Source organism: Oncorhynchus mykiss, chromosome 5 (assembly GCF_057628025.1).
Source record: "Oncorhynchus mykiss isolate SJ-2025 chromosome 5, ASM5762802v1, whole genome shotgun sequence".
Lineage (NCBI taxonomy): Eukaryota > Metazoa > Chordata > Actinopteri > Salmoniformes > Salmonidae > Oncorhynchus > Oncorhynchus mykiss.
Window position 1 is genome coordinate 51,940,550 of NC_143026.1, and position 13,617 is coordinate 51,954,166.

Consider the following 13,617-nt stretch of genomic DNA (forward strand, 5'->3'; position numbering starts at 1 on the left):
CGCTCTCTTTCTCATTTGCTTATAGGAAGATTTTGGTGCAAAGTGGAGCTTGGTTTCAAGGTTCAGACTTCTGACTAGATAAGAGCTATTCAAACTGCAAGTATTGGCTTTGCAACTGATAATACTACAGCACTGAAACAACCGTGCAAGTGTGTGTGTGTCCGCCACTCCGTGGAGATGACATCACAAGGCCACATGTCATTAAGGTCAGGAGAGCAGAGCAGCAGCGCAGACTGTGTTGATACCAAACAGCAGATACATAACAACAGGGACACAACAGGAGATAAGCCACATCCTGGCTCACGCTCCCCTGATCCAGACTAGTCCTACACATAGGCTGTGTGTACTTTTCTATGTTAATGGGAAACTGTCCCAAACTGTCATAAAACACAATAGATGTCAGGCTAGTAGAGTAGGCTACAGGGGAATCCCATTGTCATTCTCTCTATAGGTTTAATGAAATGAGAGAGGGAGACAAATGGACAACAGGGCTACTCTGCCATTGTGGATTAGGCAAACACGTGTGTGTGTGTGTGTGTGTGTGTGTGTGTGTGTCACGGTAACCAGAGAGAGCGTAATTATATAACACAACCATTGTGTGCCAGCGTGAATGTATATTGAGAGTGTATGAGTGTGTAATGTGTTGTGTGTGTGTGTCAAGAGAGTGGTAGGAAAAGGGTTGGTTCGCCGGCTGGAGGGAGGATGGAGGGACTCTTTTGACACAGGCGGACAGGGGTGAGGGGGGTCGGAGAAAGGGGGGCGGTGTGTGTGGGTGGGGGAGGGGTGTAGTGTCAGGTTTCCTTCCCAGTCTCCTTCCCCCACAGCTGGGGTCAGATGGGTCACCAGCGAGCCCCCCCCCCCTCCCTCTCCTATTTCAGAGGCCCAGCAAGCAGGAAGTGTTAACCTTACCCCCTCCTCCTCCTCCTCACGCTTCTCCCCCACTTCCCCTTTAGCTGTGAGCCCTCTCCCTCGGGAGGCTGGAGTTCTAAAAAGAGCAGCAGTGCTGGAATCCCCTTCGCCTCCCACACGCACACACACATACAGTGCATTCATCAAATATTCAGACCCCCCTAGATTTTTTCCCTCATCAATCTACACACAATACCCCATAATGACAAAGCAAAAACAGGTTATTGGAAATGTTTGCGAATGTATAAAAAATGAAATATGACATTTACATAAGTATTCAAACCCTTTACTCAGTACTTTCTTAAAGCACCTTCGGCAGCGACTACAGCCTCGAGTCTTCTTGTGTACGACACTACAAGCTTGGCACCCTGTATTTGGGAGTTTCTCCCATTCTTCTCTGGAGATCCTCTCAGGCTCTGTCAGGTTGGATGGGGAGCGTCGCTGCACACCTATTTTCAGGTCTCTCCAGAGATGTTCGATCAGGTTCAGGGCTCTGGCTGGGCCACTCAAGGACATTGAGAAACTTGTCCCAAAGCCACTCCTGCGTTGTCTTGGCTGTGTGCTTAGTGTCGTTGACGTGGTGGAAGGTGAACCATAGCCCAGTCTGAGGTCCTGAGCGCTCCGGAGCAGGTTTTCATCAATGATCTCTCTATACTTTTCTCCATTCATCTTTGCCTTGATCCTGACTAGTCTCCCAATCCATGCCTCTGAAAAACATCCCCACAGCATGATACTTCCACCACCATGCTTCACCGTAGGGATGGTTCCAGGTTTCCTCCAGACGTGACACTTGGGCATTCAGACCAGATAATATTTTTTTTATCATGGTAAGAGTCCTTTAGGCGCCATTTGGCAAACTCCAAGTGTGCTGTTATGTGCCTTTTACTGAGCAGTGTCTTCGGTCTGGCCACTACCATAAAGGCTGATTGGTGGAATGCTGTAATGATGGTTGTCCTTCTGGAAGGTTGTCCCATCTCCACAAAGGAACTCTAGAGCTCTGTTCGAGTGACCATCGAGTTCTTGGTCACCTCCCTGACCAACGCCCTTCTCGCCTGATCGCTCTAGAAAGAGTTTTGGTGGTTACAAATTTCTTCAATTTAAGAATGATGGAGTCCACTGTGTTCTTGGGGACCTTCAATGCTGCAGACATTTTTTGGTACCCTTCCCCAGATTTGTGCCGACACAATACCGTCTCAGAGCTCTATGGACAATTCCTTCGACCTCATGGCTTGGCTTTTGCTCTGACATGCACTGTCAACTGTGAGACCTTTATATAGACAGGTGTGTGCATTTCCAAATCATGTCCAAACAATTGAATTTACCTACAAGTGGACAACAATCAAGTTGTAGAAACATCTCAAGGATGATCAATGGAAACAGGATACACCTGAGCTCAATTTCGAGTCACATAGCAAAGGGTCTGAAAACTTACAGTTGAAGTCGGAAGTTTACTTACACCTTAGCCAAATACATTTAAACTCAGTTTTTCACAATTCCTTACATTTAATCCAAGTAAAAATTCCCTGTCTTAGGTCAGTTAGGATCACCACTTTTTAAGAATGTGAAATGTCAGAATAATAGTAGAGAGAATGATCTATTTCAGCTTGTATTTCTTTCATCACATTCCCAGTGAGTCAGAAGGTTACATACACTCAATTAGTATTTGGTAGATTCAAACGTTTCGGGTAGCCTTCCACAAGCTTCCCACAATAAGTTGGGTGAATTTTGGCCCATTCCTCCTGACAGAGTTGGTGTAATGAGTCAGGCTTGTAGGCCTCCTTGCTCGCACACGCTTTTTCAGTTCTGCCAACAAAATTTCTATAGGATTGAGGTCAGGGCTGTGTGATGGCCACTCCAATACCTTGACTTTGTTGTCTTAAGCCATTTTTGCCACAACTTTGGAAGTATGCTTAGGGTCATTGTCCATTTGGAAGACCCATTTGCGACCAAGCTTTAACTTGCTGACTGATGTCTTGAGATGTTGCTTCAATATATCCACATAATTTTCCTTCCTTGTGATGCCATCTATTTTGTGAAGTGCACCAGTCCCTCCTGCAGCAAAGCACCCCCACAACATGATGCTGCCAACCCCGTCCTTCACGGTTGGGATGGTGTTCTTCGACTTGCAAGCCCCCCCCCTTTCCTCCAAACATAACGATGGTCATTATGGCCAAACAGTTCCAATTTTTGTTTCATCAAACCAGAGGACATTCTGTGTCCCCATGTGCAGTTGCAAACCGTAGTCTGGATTTTTTTGTTTGGCTTTTTTATGGCGGTTTTGGAGCAGTGGCTTCTTCCTTGCTGAGCGGCCTTTCAGGTTATGTCGATATAGGACTCGTTTTACTGTGGAAATAGATACTTTTGTATCCGTTTCCTCTAGCATCTTCACAAGATACTTTGCTGTTGTTCTGGGATTGATTTGCACTTTTCGCACCAAAGTACGTTCATCTCTAGGAGACAGAACGCGTCTCCTTCCTGAGAGGTTTGACGGCTGCGTGGTCACATGGTGTTTATACTTGCGTACTATTGTTTGTACTGATGAACGTGGTACCTTCAGGCATTTGGAAATTGCTCCCAAGGATGAACCAGACTTGTGGAGGTCCACAATTGTTTTCCTGAGGTCTTGGCTGATTTCTTTTGATTTTCCCATGATGTCAACCAAAGAGGCACTAAATTTGAAAGTAGGCCTTGAAATACATTCACATGTGCACTTCCAATTGACTCCAATGATGTCAATTAGCCTATCAGAAGCTTCTAAAGCCATGACATAATTTTCTGGAATTTTCCAAGCTGTTTAAAGGCACAGTCAACATAGTGTATGTAAACTTCTGACCCACTGGAATTGTGATACAGTGAAATAATCTGTCTGTAAACAATTGTTGGAAAAATTACTTGTGTCATGCACAAAGTATATGTCCTAACCGACTTGCCAAAACTATAGTTTGTTAACCAGAAATTTGTGGAGTGGTTGAAAAACGAGTTTTAATGACTCCAACCTAGGTGTATGTAAACTTCCGACTTCAACTGTACAGTGGGGCAAAAAATAATTTAGTCAGCCACCAATTGTGCAAGTTCTCCCACTTAGAAAGATGAGAGAGGCCTGTAATTCATCATATGTACACTTCAAAATGAGAAGAAAAAAAATCCAGAAAATCACATTGTAGGATTTTTTATGAATTTATTTGCAAATTATACTTATAAGGCTGTAAGATAACAACATTTGGATAAAGGGATGGGGACTGAATTACTTTCCAAATGCACTGTACACTCTCCAGTTCACCCATTAACGCTAGAAGTCCCCTCACTTGATCACCTGCTCTCTTGCTCCCCATCCCACACCACCACACACTCCCACAGAGTGGCATGTCTTCCCCGGCACATCAAACCCAACACTCACAAGCTCTCAGACAGCCCCGGACACTCAACAGAGCGTGCATTACTGTATCTCCCATTATGTCTGATGGTACTCAAAAACAATCCGTTTTCATTCACTTGATCACACGGTACTGTTTAGCGCAATGCAAAAAAAACCACAAATGCTGCGAAACATTTCCAGCCATTTTTTTTACCTCCCTCTGCTCCCCTATTTTGAGCCAAAATCGATTCCTGGATTCCTCCTTTGTTTCTCTGACATTTGAGCTTCTGTTAAAAGTCTGGGAGCTGTACAGCTTTGGGGGTGGACGGGGGTTGTACACTGCTCAAAAAAATAAAGGGAACACCTAAACAACACAATGTAACTCCAAGTCAATCACACTTCTGTGAAATCAAACTGTCCACTTAGGAAGCAACACTGATTGACAATAAATGTCACATGCTGTTGTAGGCAATTAGCAAGACACCCCCAATAAAGGAGTGGTTCTGCAGGTGGTGACCAGACCACTTCTCAGTTCCTATGCTTCCTGGCTGATGTTTTGGTCACTTTTGAATGCTGGCGGTGCTTTCACTCTAGTGGTAGCATGAGACGGAGTCTACAACCCACACAAGTGGCTCAGGTAGTGCAGCTCATCCAGGATGGCACATCAATGCGAGCTGTGGCAAGAAGGTTTGCTGTGTCTGTCAGCGTAGTGTCCAGAGCATGGAGGCGCTACCAGAAGACAGGCCAGTACATCAGGAGATGTGGAGGAGGCCGTAGGAGGGCAACAACCCAGCAGCAGGAACGCTACCTCCGCCTTTGTGCAAGGAGGAACAGAAGGAGCACTGCCAGAGCCCTACAAAATGACCTCCAGCAGGCCACAAATGTGCATGTGTCTGCTCAAACGGTCAGAAACAGACTCCGTGAGGGTGGTATGAGGGCCCGACGTCCACAGGTGGGGGTTGTGCTTACAGCCCAACACCGTGCAGGACGTTTGGCATTTGCCAGAGAACACCAAGATTGGCAAATTCGCCACTGGCGCCCTGTGCTCTTCACAGATGGAAGCAGGTTCACACTGAGCACATGTGACAGACGTGACAGTCTGGAGACGCCGTGGAGAACATTCTGCTACCTGCAACATCCTCCAGCATGACCGGTTTGGCGGTGGGTCAGTCATGGTGGGGGGTGGCATTTCTTTGGGGGGCCGCACAGCCCTCCATGTGCTCGCCAGAGGTAGCCTGACTGCCATTAGGTACCGAGTTGAGATCCTCAGACCCCTTGTGAGACCATATGCTGGTGCAGTTGGCCCTGGGTTCCTCCTAATGCAAGACAATGCTAGACCTCATGTGGCTGGAGTGTGTCAGCAGTTCCTGCAAGAGGAAGACATTGATGCTATGGACTGGCCCGCCCGTTCCCCAGACCTGAATCCAATTGAGCACATCTGGGACATCATGTCTCGCTTCATCCACCAACGCCACGTTGCACCACAGACTGTCCAGGAGTTGGCGGATGCTTTAGTCCAGGTCTGGGAGGAGATCCCTCAGGAGACCATCCGCCACCTCATCAGGAGCATGCCCAGGCGTTGTAGGGAGGTCATACAGGCACGTGGAGGCCACACACACTACTGAGCCTCATTTTGACTTGTTTTAAGGACATTACATCAAAGTTGGATCAGCCTGTAGTGTGGTTTTCCACTTTAATTTTGAGTGTGACTCCAAATCCAGACCTCCATGGGTTGATAAATTTGATTTCCATTGATACGTTTTGTGTGATTTTGTTGTCAGCACATTCAACTCTGTAAAGAAAAAAGTATTTAATAAGAATATTTCATTCATTCAGATCTAGGATGTGTTATTTTAGTGTTCCCTTTATTTTTTGAGCAGTGTATTTAAGGATCTCCTTTTTCTGTACCCTCCCACCTGCTTGATTGGAGATTTATTAATGGTCAATCAAAAGCCTGGAGGCCAACGTAAGACATTAAGCCATTCTCTCTCTCTCTCTCACACACACACACACACACGCCCCTCCTCAAACCTAAGGTCCGTCCCCCTACATTATATCCCTGCCCTTTCCTGAACGCAGTCTCTTGCGCATGCCAGTCCCTCCCCAGCTCTTCGGTAACTCAACTGCTGTAGAGAACACATCTGTCTGGCTGATCCTGAGTCAGGATCGGTAGCTCTGTGCTGTTTGACTATAGGTAGGAGTTGAAATTCAAGGACTGATTCTACATCAGATCTTAGAGCCAGACTCTCTGCTAATGCTTTGTAAACCTTTGACATCTGCTGTTCTGTGGTCCAGGGGAAGAGTGGGATAGTAACTGACTTTGATTTGGGACTGAACTGTCCCTTTAAGTGATCCAATGTCTGGCCGAGTGTGGTATCGGCTGTTCTTAGATCAGTTTGTCTGTAATGCTGACTGATAAGGGGTTCAGTTTGTATCATGGAACAGGCTGATCTGAGGTCAGGCCTAGTGTGTGTGCTAGCGTGTTTGTCTCTGGCTGACGCATGGCGAGCTGGAGAGAGCAGGGGGGCATCCGGTTTCAGTCCTGCCTCGGGAACACCTCGCTGAGTGGTGTGTGTGTGATGCAGAAAGGCCTTATAAGGCATGGAGCAGGAGAGGGACAAGGGAGAGAAAGCCCCACACACTACAGCCATACTGCCTGTTCTAGAGATCAAATCAATTAATCTCGCTCTAGCTTTCATTCTCTCCCACTCACTCTCTTCCATCTCTCTTGACATCTATCATAGAATCCATTACTCCTTACATCTCATACCCCCTCCCCCACTTCCACCTCTTCCCTCCATCAATCCATATATACTTCTATCATTAGCCTAGACTCTTCACTCATTTATAGTGCATTCGGAAAGTATTCATACCCCTCGACTTTTTCCACACGTTGTTACGTTACAGTCTTATTCTAAGATGGATTAAATAGTTTTTTTCTCTCATGAATCTACATACAATACCCCTTAATGACAAAGCAAACACAGGTTTTAGAAAATTTTGCAAATCTATTGCAGGATAAATCAATGTTAAAGTTTACATAGCTGGCCATATATGGATGTTAAATTTGACTTTATGGGCTGGATATGTAGGCTTCCTCTAACCCATCGCTTTCTACTACATATAATAATACGATTAAATTATATCTTTACATTAAAAAACCAAAGCCTATCAGAATTCCAGTCATTCCAATAAATGTTATACCCCACTTGGAAATATGGAAGTATAGATTAGCCAAATTGTTTTACCCGAGCATGACCCCAAAGCTAAGGACTTTATTATCCAGCCCTACTCTGTTGTTTATGATTTTGTTCTCATGGAGGAGGACTGATTGGACTCATTGATTGGAGTTGAAAAATAAATTAGGAGCTCAAGCAATGGCATTCTTTGAGCACTACTGAAAAGTGTGATTTACATGTGAAAAATGAATGCCATATGCTGCATTTGCTAAAGGCCTATTGTTGCCTTTTTGTTGGTGACACTTTGATGTCTTGATAATATGCAGCTGTTTAAAGGGTAAATCCACAGATGAAACAATAACAAAATGGTCGCCAGGCCTCTGTTTTGGTAAAAAGCTGAGGGATGGGCCTGGAGAAATGAACCACTCTCAGATAAATAGACAGAGCTATGGATGCAAGGACAGACCATCCATTATATAAAAATAATTGTTTGTTATTTCTGTAAAACAAGCTTATATTTTGGGTTCTCATGGAGTGTGACAGTTAAACTATTCTTCAAGAATCCATGGAGATATGTATATATAAATAAAGTGTATAAATCCCAAAATTGATGTAGCAACTACAGATTGCCCCTTCATGTCTATCAAAAGTATACAAGTTTAAGCGTGTCCATTAAACCTATGGATTTATTAATTTTTATCAGAATTAATTAGATTGAGCAATAAAAGCCCCCCTTTAATTCCATAGGCTTGGATTAAAAGTAATCCTCGAAGTAATCATCTAGTTTTTCAAAAGTATCTGTAATCTGTTTACAGATAGTTACCGTTTTTTTGTAATCCGTTACTCCCCAACTCTGATTATGGGGTATTGTGTGTAGATTGATGAGGGGAAAAAAACAATTTAATCCATTTTAGAAAAAGGCTGTGACGTAAAAAAATGTGGAAAAGTCCAGGGGTCTGAATACTTTCCGAATGCACTGTCCCTCTCCTTGTATCCTTCCACTTCCCCCTCTTTCTCCATTCCTAACTTCCTCTCTCTACTCCTGTTTGCTGCACACGGCCTCACTTCAAGGTTGGATGGATCGAGTGGTGCTCTCCACAGCTCCTGGGATTTATTAGGAAAACAACTCCTCCTCTCGACTTTGAGCACGCCACACACATACACTTTCCGCAGACAGACACATTAGAGTCGAGACGTTTCGGAGTGCCGCACCGTAAAAACAAAATGGCTCCTTTGTTGCTGAGAAGAAGAACATAGGCCTAATATCCCGCTACACTCAAGTCTTCGTGGATTTGCCATGCATAAAATGTTGTAACTCGGTAATAACAAATTATGCTTTCCCCCTTCTTAATAAAGGGAAAGAACCATGCCCTCCTCTCTCTTTGGTTGTGATGTTGGCGCAAGGTAAAGGTGTATTTTCCATACCATGTTAAAACGACAACAATGCTTTTGCATTTCTGCAGCGAGCTGCTGAGGGCACCCAGTTAATGCACCACATCAGTAGACGAACCAGAGAAGCAGGGGATTTTTTATTTATTTTACCTTTATTTAACTAGGCAAGTCAGTTAAGAACAAATTCTTATTTTCAATGACGGCCTAGGAACAGTGGGTTAACTGCCTGTTCAGGGGCAGAACGACAGATTTGTACCTTGTCAGCTCGGGGGTTTGAACTTGCAACCTTCCGGTTACTAGTCCAACTCTCTAACCACTAGGCTACCCGGATGAGCGAAGGGAGGGAAGGGGGGATTGGAAAGAGGGAGATATGGTTTAGTGCCAGCACAGGAAGTCCTGACTGGGCAACAGCTATTTCCTGTGTACTGGTGCTGCATGTAAGAAGGGCTCGAGGTAGAAGTTGTGCCTAAGTATAGATCTAGGATCAGCTTTCCCAATCCCATCCCTAACCATTTCCATCAGGAGGTAAAAAAGGAAACTGACTTTGGATCAGTACTCAGGGCTCCCGAGTGGCGCAGCGGTCTAAAGCACTGCATCTCAGTGCAAGAGAGTCCCTGGTTCGATTCCAGGATGCATCACATCCGGCTGTGATAGGGTGTCCCATAGGGCAGCGCACAATCGTCCTGGTTTGGCCGGGGTAGGCCGTCATTGTAAATAAGAATTTGTTCTTAACTTACTTGCTTAGTAAATAAAGGTTCAATAAAATATATATATATTTTTTAATTACAGGCAACTTCATTATAGACCATAAGGGAGCCTTTAGGTAGGAACTACCTTTAACCACAGATCTAGGATCAGATTACCCTAACCATTTGACGGATGCCAAAATGTCTTATCTTGTGTACGTAGTTAGCAACTTCGGGGCAACAAATTATATACCACATGGGGAGGTTTGTGTGATTGCGATGCACCCTACCTTGATGTCAAAGTTGCAGTCGAAGCGCTTGATGAGCACGATGAAGGCACCAGTGAGGTTGTCCCGAATAGGGGGCGGGTCAATGGGTTCGCAGGCATTTTGGGGCCGTGCACCAATCAGAAAGCCCTGTGGGTGTGACATCACAGCACAGTTAGAGCATCAGTTATGTGACTATCACTCAATTGAACAACACCCACAAAACAGGTCAAGTTTAGAATCATCACCACAAACAGAGGAGGTGTGGTGGTGTGCATATTCATAGTTGGCTCTCCTCAGCAGAAACTGGAACCTAAATAAAAATCCACTGGAAGGTCAAATATCTAAAAATTAAATCCATTGGAATCTAGAGAGAAATGGTGAATATGCAGGCTAGTGAGACACTGAACAAAGAGCACAGAAATAAGAATTTAGAAATAGGCTAAACAATTCAAAATGGCTACTTTCTACAGCAATAACAGCACGGAGCCAGAATTATGTTTAAATTAAGAAACATAATGCTTTATTCAAACCCTCCCTTGCCACGAGAGTAGTAAGGTAATGTTCCAAATGGCACCCAATTCCTTATTTAGTGCATTACTTTTGACCAGGGCCCACAGGTTCAAAAGTAGTGCACGAGATATCTAAGTTCCAAATGGTTCCCTAAGACTGATCAAATACACGGTAAAATCCACAGATGAAACAAACCCAAACAAGAGATCATATCTTGGCATTGAATTCTTCTGGTTGCCTAAGATGTCCTGTGCTGCAGGACAGGAGAGACAGAGAGGAGAGAGAGCGAGAGAGAGCAAAAGAGAAAGACAGAGAGTGTAGGATCAGCCCAAAAGCCAGAGACCGCTCAGAGTTTGGCTGGTACTGTTTGAGATAGCTAACCATATTGGCACCTAAAGTACTTGTGTCAGAATGCTATTTTCAACAGAATAACGGTGCCAACATGGACTGTGGAGTCCACACAGAGCACTGCATCAATGAAACCTAGCAGGTCCTACAGCTCTGGGAGTCTGGGACCCGCCTCGGGCATGACTCGGCCTGTCAGAACATAGCCAAAGGGGAAGGCCCAAGGCCGAAGCCAATCACCCGCAGGCCAGCTGAGAATGACAGAGACACTTTCCAATCACAAGCATACTTCCTGAATTTGAGGGCCTGCTGTTGTCCAATGACTGATGTTCTGTTCAAGTGTTTCCATGTAGGGAGAGGTGTCCCGAGTGAGTGAAACGTTCATAACATTGCAGACAGAAATGTCATAAATAGAGCTGACATAATTCATTAGCTCCAGATTAAATGATAACCGTGTTATGTGGGGATATGTTGATTTTATCATATTTGTCCCATTTCCTTGCACTATTAAATCCAGTGTAATGCGTCTTCATATCCTATCAGGTGCAGATGGTAGTCAGATTGTAGTCAGGGGTGGTAGGCTAGTCAGAGATAAAGATGAAGCCTATGTCCCAAATGGCACCATATTCCCTTTATAGTTCACAACAAAAAAATAATTTTGCCCTATGGGGCCTGGTTAAAAGTAGTGCACTATGTAGGCAATTGGGTGCCATTCAGGACACAAACAAGGTGTAAATTGCTGCGGGATTTGGTCGGGGTGGGCCCATGACTCGGCAGCTACAGTCAGCTGTGAAAGTGATGAGTTCATTTTAGTGGAGGAGCTAGAGTTCGCTCTCTGGAGCAGTGCCAGTACAGAGCGCTTCAAAAAGGACCTAGCCTTTCCGGATCGTCAGCCCTTTTTGTTTTTGTGTGAACACAGTACACGTTGACACGCACACAATGCTGAGACTGGTAGGTGTCCCTCAAGAGGAGGAACATTAGAAAGACCTGTGTCTGTGTCTGTGTGTGTGTGTGTGTGTGTGTGTGTGTGTGTGTGTGTGTGTGTGTGTGTGTGTGTGTGCACGTCTAAATGGTACCTACACACCTATTGCAAGCTGCCATTCTCTCCAAATGACAGGAATGGAAAATGAAACAGTAAAATGTATAAAACATACCATCGCTTTTCAATAGGATGGATAGAAACTCCAAAAGCTTTTGTTGTTACATTCTTGATTTCATACAAAGAGATGGTGAAGAACTGGCACTGGAAGCTGTTATCTACTTTATCTGGACTCCTGTTTTCAAAAGGAATCCCTGGATACCTTCCACAAAGACAATGCCACTGTCTCACATTTTCACATGGTTCAAAACAAGCTACAATAGCTCCCCCTGTTGGCAATGGACCCACAAAGAAACTCAGAGGGAAATCCCTAACCACAACCGTACAGAGCATTGTATAATTGAGGAGGAATTCAATAAAACACCTTCAAGTTCAACAACCAACTGTTAGTTCCAGATTTTGAATCCGGGGCCAATGTTGGTGAATCATTCCCTAAACATTTAGACCTAGAAGAGGAACCATTTCAATTCCGGAGGTGGGTTTTCGCTTTAGCATAGTGATTCAGTGTTCAGTGACTTTCCACTCTAGAGGAGAGCATGACTAGATCATGCCACCGATTAAGCCTTTACCCCTCTCCTAAACCACCACCTCCTCCTGCTCCTCCTCCAGGGGTGCTGTAGTATGGCTGCCCTCTGCTACTGTACACCCTCACCAAACTGTGTGTCTTTCGAAGGGTTTGGGATACAGCAAAATACTAATATCTCTTGGCCATTCATGAACATTGGACAATAAAGTCATCTTCCTCCTGCACTGCGGCATTGCACGGTGGTCGTGATACCTAATCAGACTTCGGTTCAAATACTATTTGAAATCTTTCAAATACTTTGAGTGTTTGCTCTAGCCTACCTGGAATGCAAGATTGGGACTATTCTATTGTTCTATTAAACCAGGCAAGTTTAATCGAGCACAGATTAAGATTTCAAATTATTTCAAATATCCTTCTTTCTTCACATATCTCTACCTAATCCAAGTGGGAAATGTCACAAATGCAGAGCATAACACAGATTTTCCCTGGTATCGACAGAAGAAAACACAGGAATAATTCATTTGCCTCCAGCATGTGCTGTGTTAAGATTAAAACAAATGAATCGAGAGTCAGAGTGAGGCAGGCTCCTCGTGGCAGGCAGGCTCCTCGTGGCGTGCAATGAGAGGCAGGTGGTTAGAGCGTTGGACTAGTTAACTGTAAGGTTGCAAGATTGAATCCCCGAGCTGACAATATGTCGTTCTGCCCCTGAACAAGGCAGTTTATCCACCGTTCCTAGGACATTGAAAATAAGAATGTGTTCTTAACTGACTTGCCTAGTTAAATAAAAAGGTATAAAAAAAGAAGAAGAAGAATTTAAAAAAATTAAAATCGGCAAAATCGGTGCCCAAAAATACAGATTTCCGATTGTTATGAAAACTTGTTAATCTGCCATTCCGATTAATCGGTCGACCTCTACTCCAGAGTCAAATGGCGGTGAGCTTTACACCACTCCAGCCGACGCTTGGCATTGAGCATGGTGATCTTTGGCTTGCTCGGGCCATGAAGCTCCCGACGAACAGTTCTTGTGCTGACGTTGCTTCCAGAGGTAGTTTGGAACACGGAAGTAAGTGTTGCAACCGGGGACAGATAATTTTTACGCACTACGCGCTTCACCACTCGGCGGTCCCGTTCTGTGAGCTTGTGTGGCATTCCACTTTGCGGCTGAGCCGTTGTTGCTCCTAGACGTTTCCACTTCACAATAACAGCACTTACAGTTGACCCGTGCAGCTCTAGCAGGGCAGAAATTTGATGAAGTGACTTGTTAATAATAATGGGGCAGGAGGGGAAGCCTACTGTGCTATTTTCTGTGCTATTTTCACATTTTTGTAACTTTTTATTTTATACATA

The 13,617-nt window shown here is 44.6% G+C and overlaps 1 protein-coding gene and 1 long non-coding RNA gene across 4 annotated transcripts in view; one reads left to right on the top strand and one right to left on the bottom strand.

Annotated features, from left to right (window-relative positions):
- LOC110524005 (E3 ubiquitin-protein ligase RNF13) overlaps nucleotides 1-13,617 on the bottom strand; it is an 85,953-nt gene that overhangs the window by 41,805 nt on the left and 30,531 nt on the right. For all 3 annotated transcript variants that reach the window (XM_021603269.3, XM_021603270.3, XM_090235141.1), the window contains exon 4: nucleotides 9,812-9,937. In XM_021603269.3, coding sequence (XP_021458944.2) covers nucleotides 9,812-9,937 — 126 coding nt within the window. The remainder of the gene's footprint in view (nucleotides 1-9,811; nucleotides 9,938-13,617) is intronic.
- LOC149983507 (uncharacterized) overlaps nucleotides 1-13,617 on the top strand; it is a 34,137-nt gene that overhangs the window by 14,695 nt on the left and 5,825 nt on the right. The gene's annotated exons all lie outside the window — the stretch shown is intronic.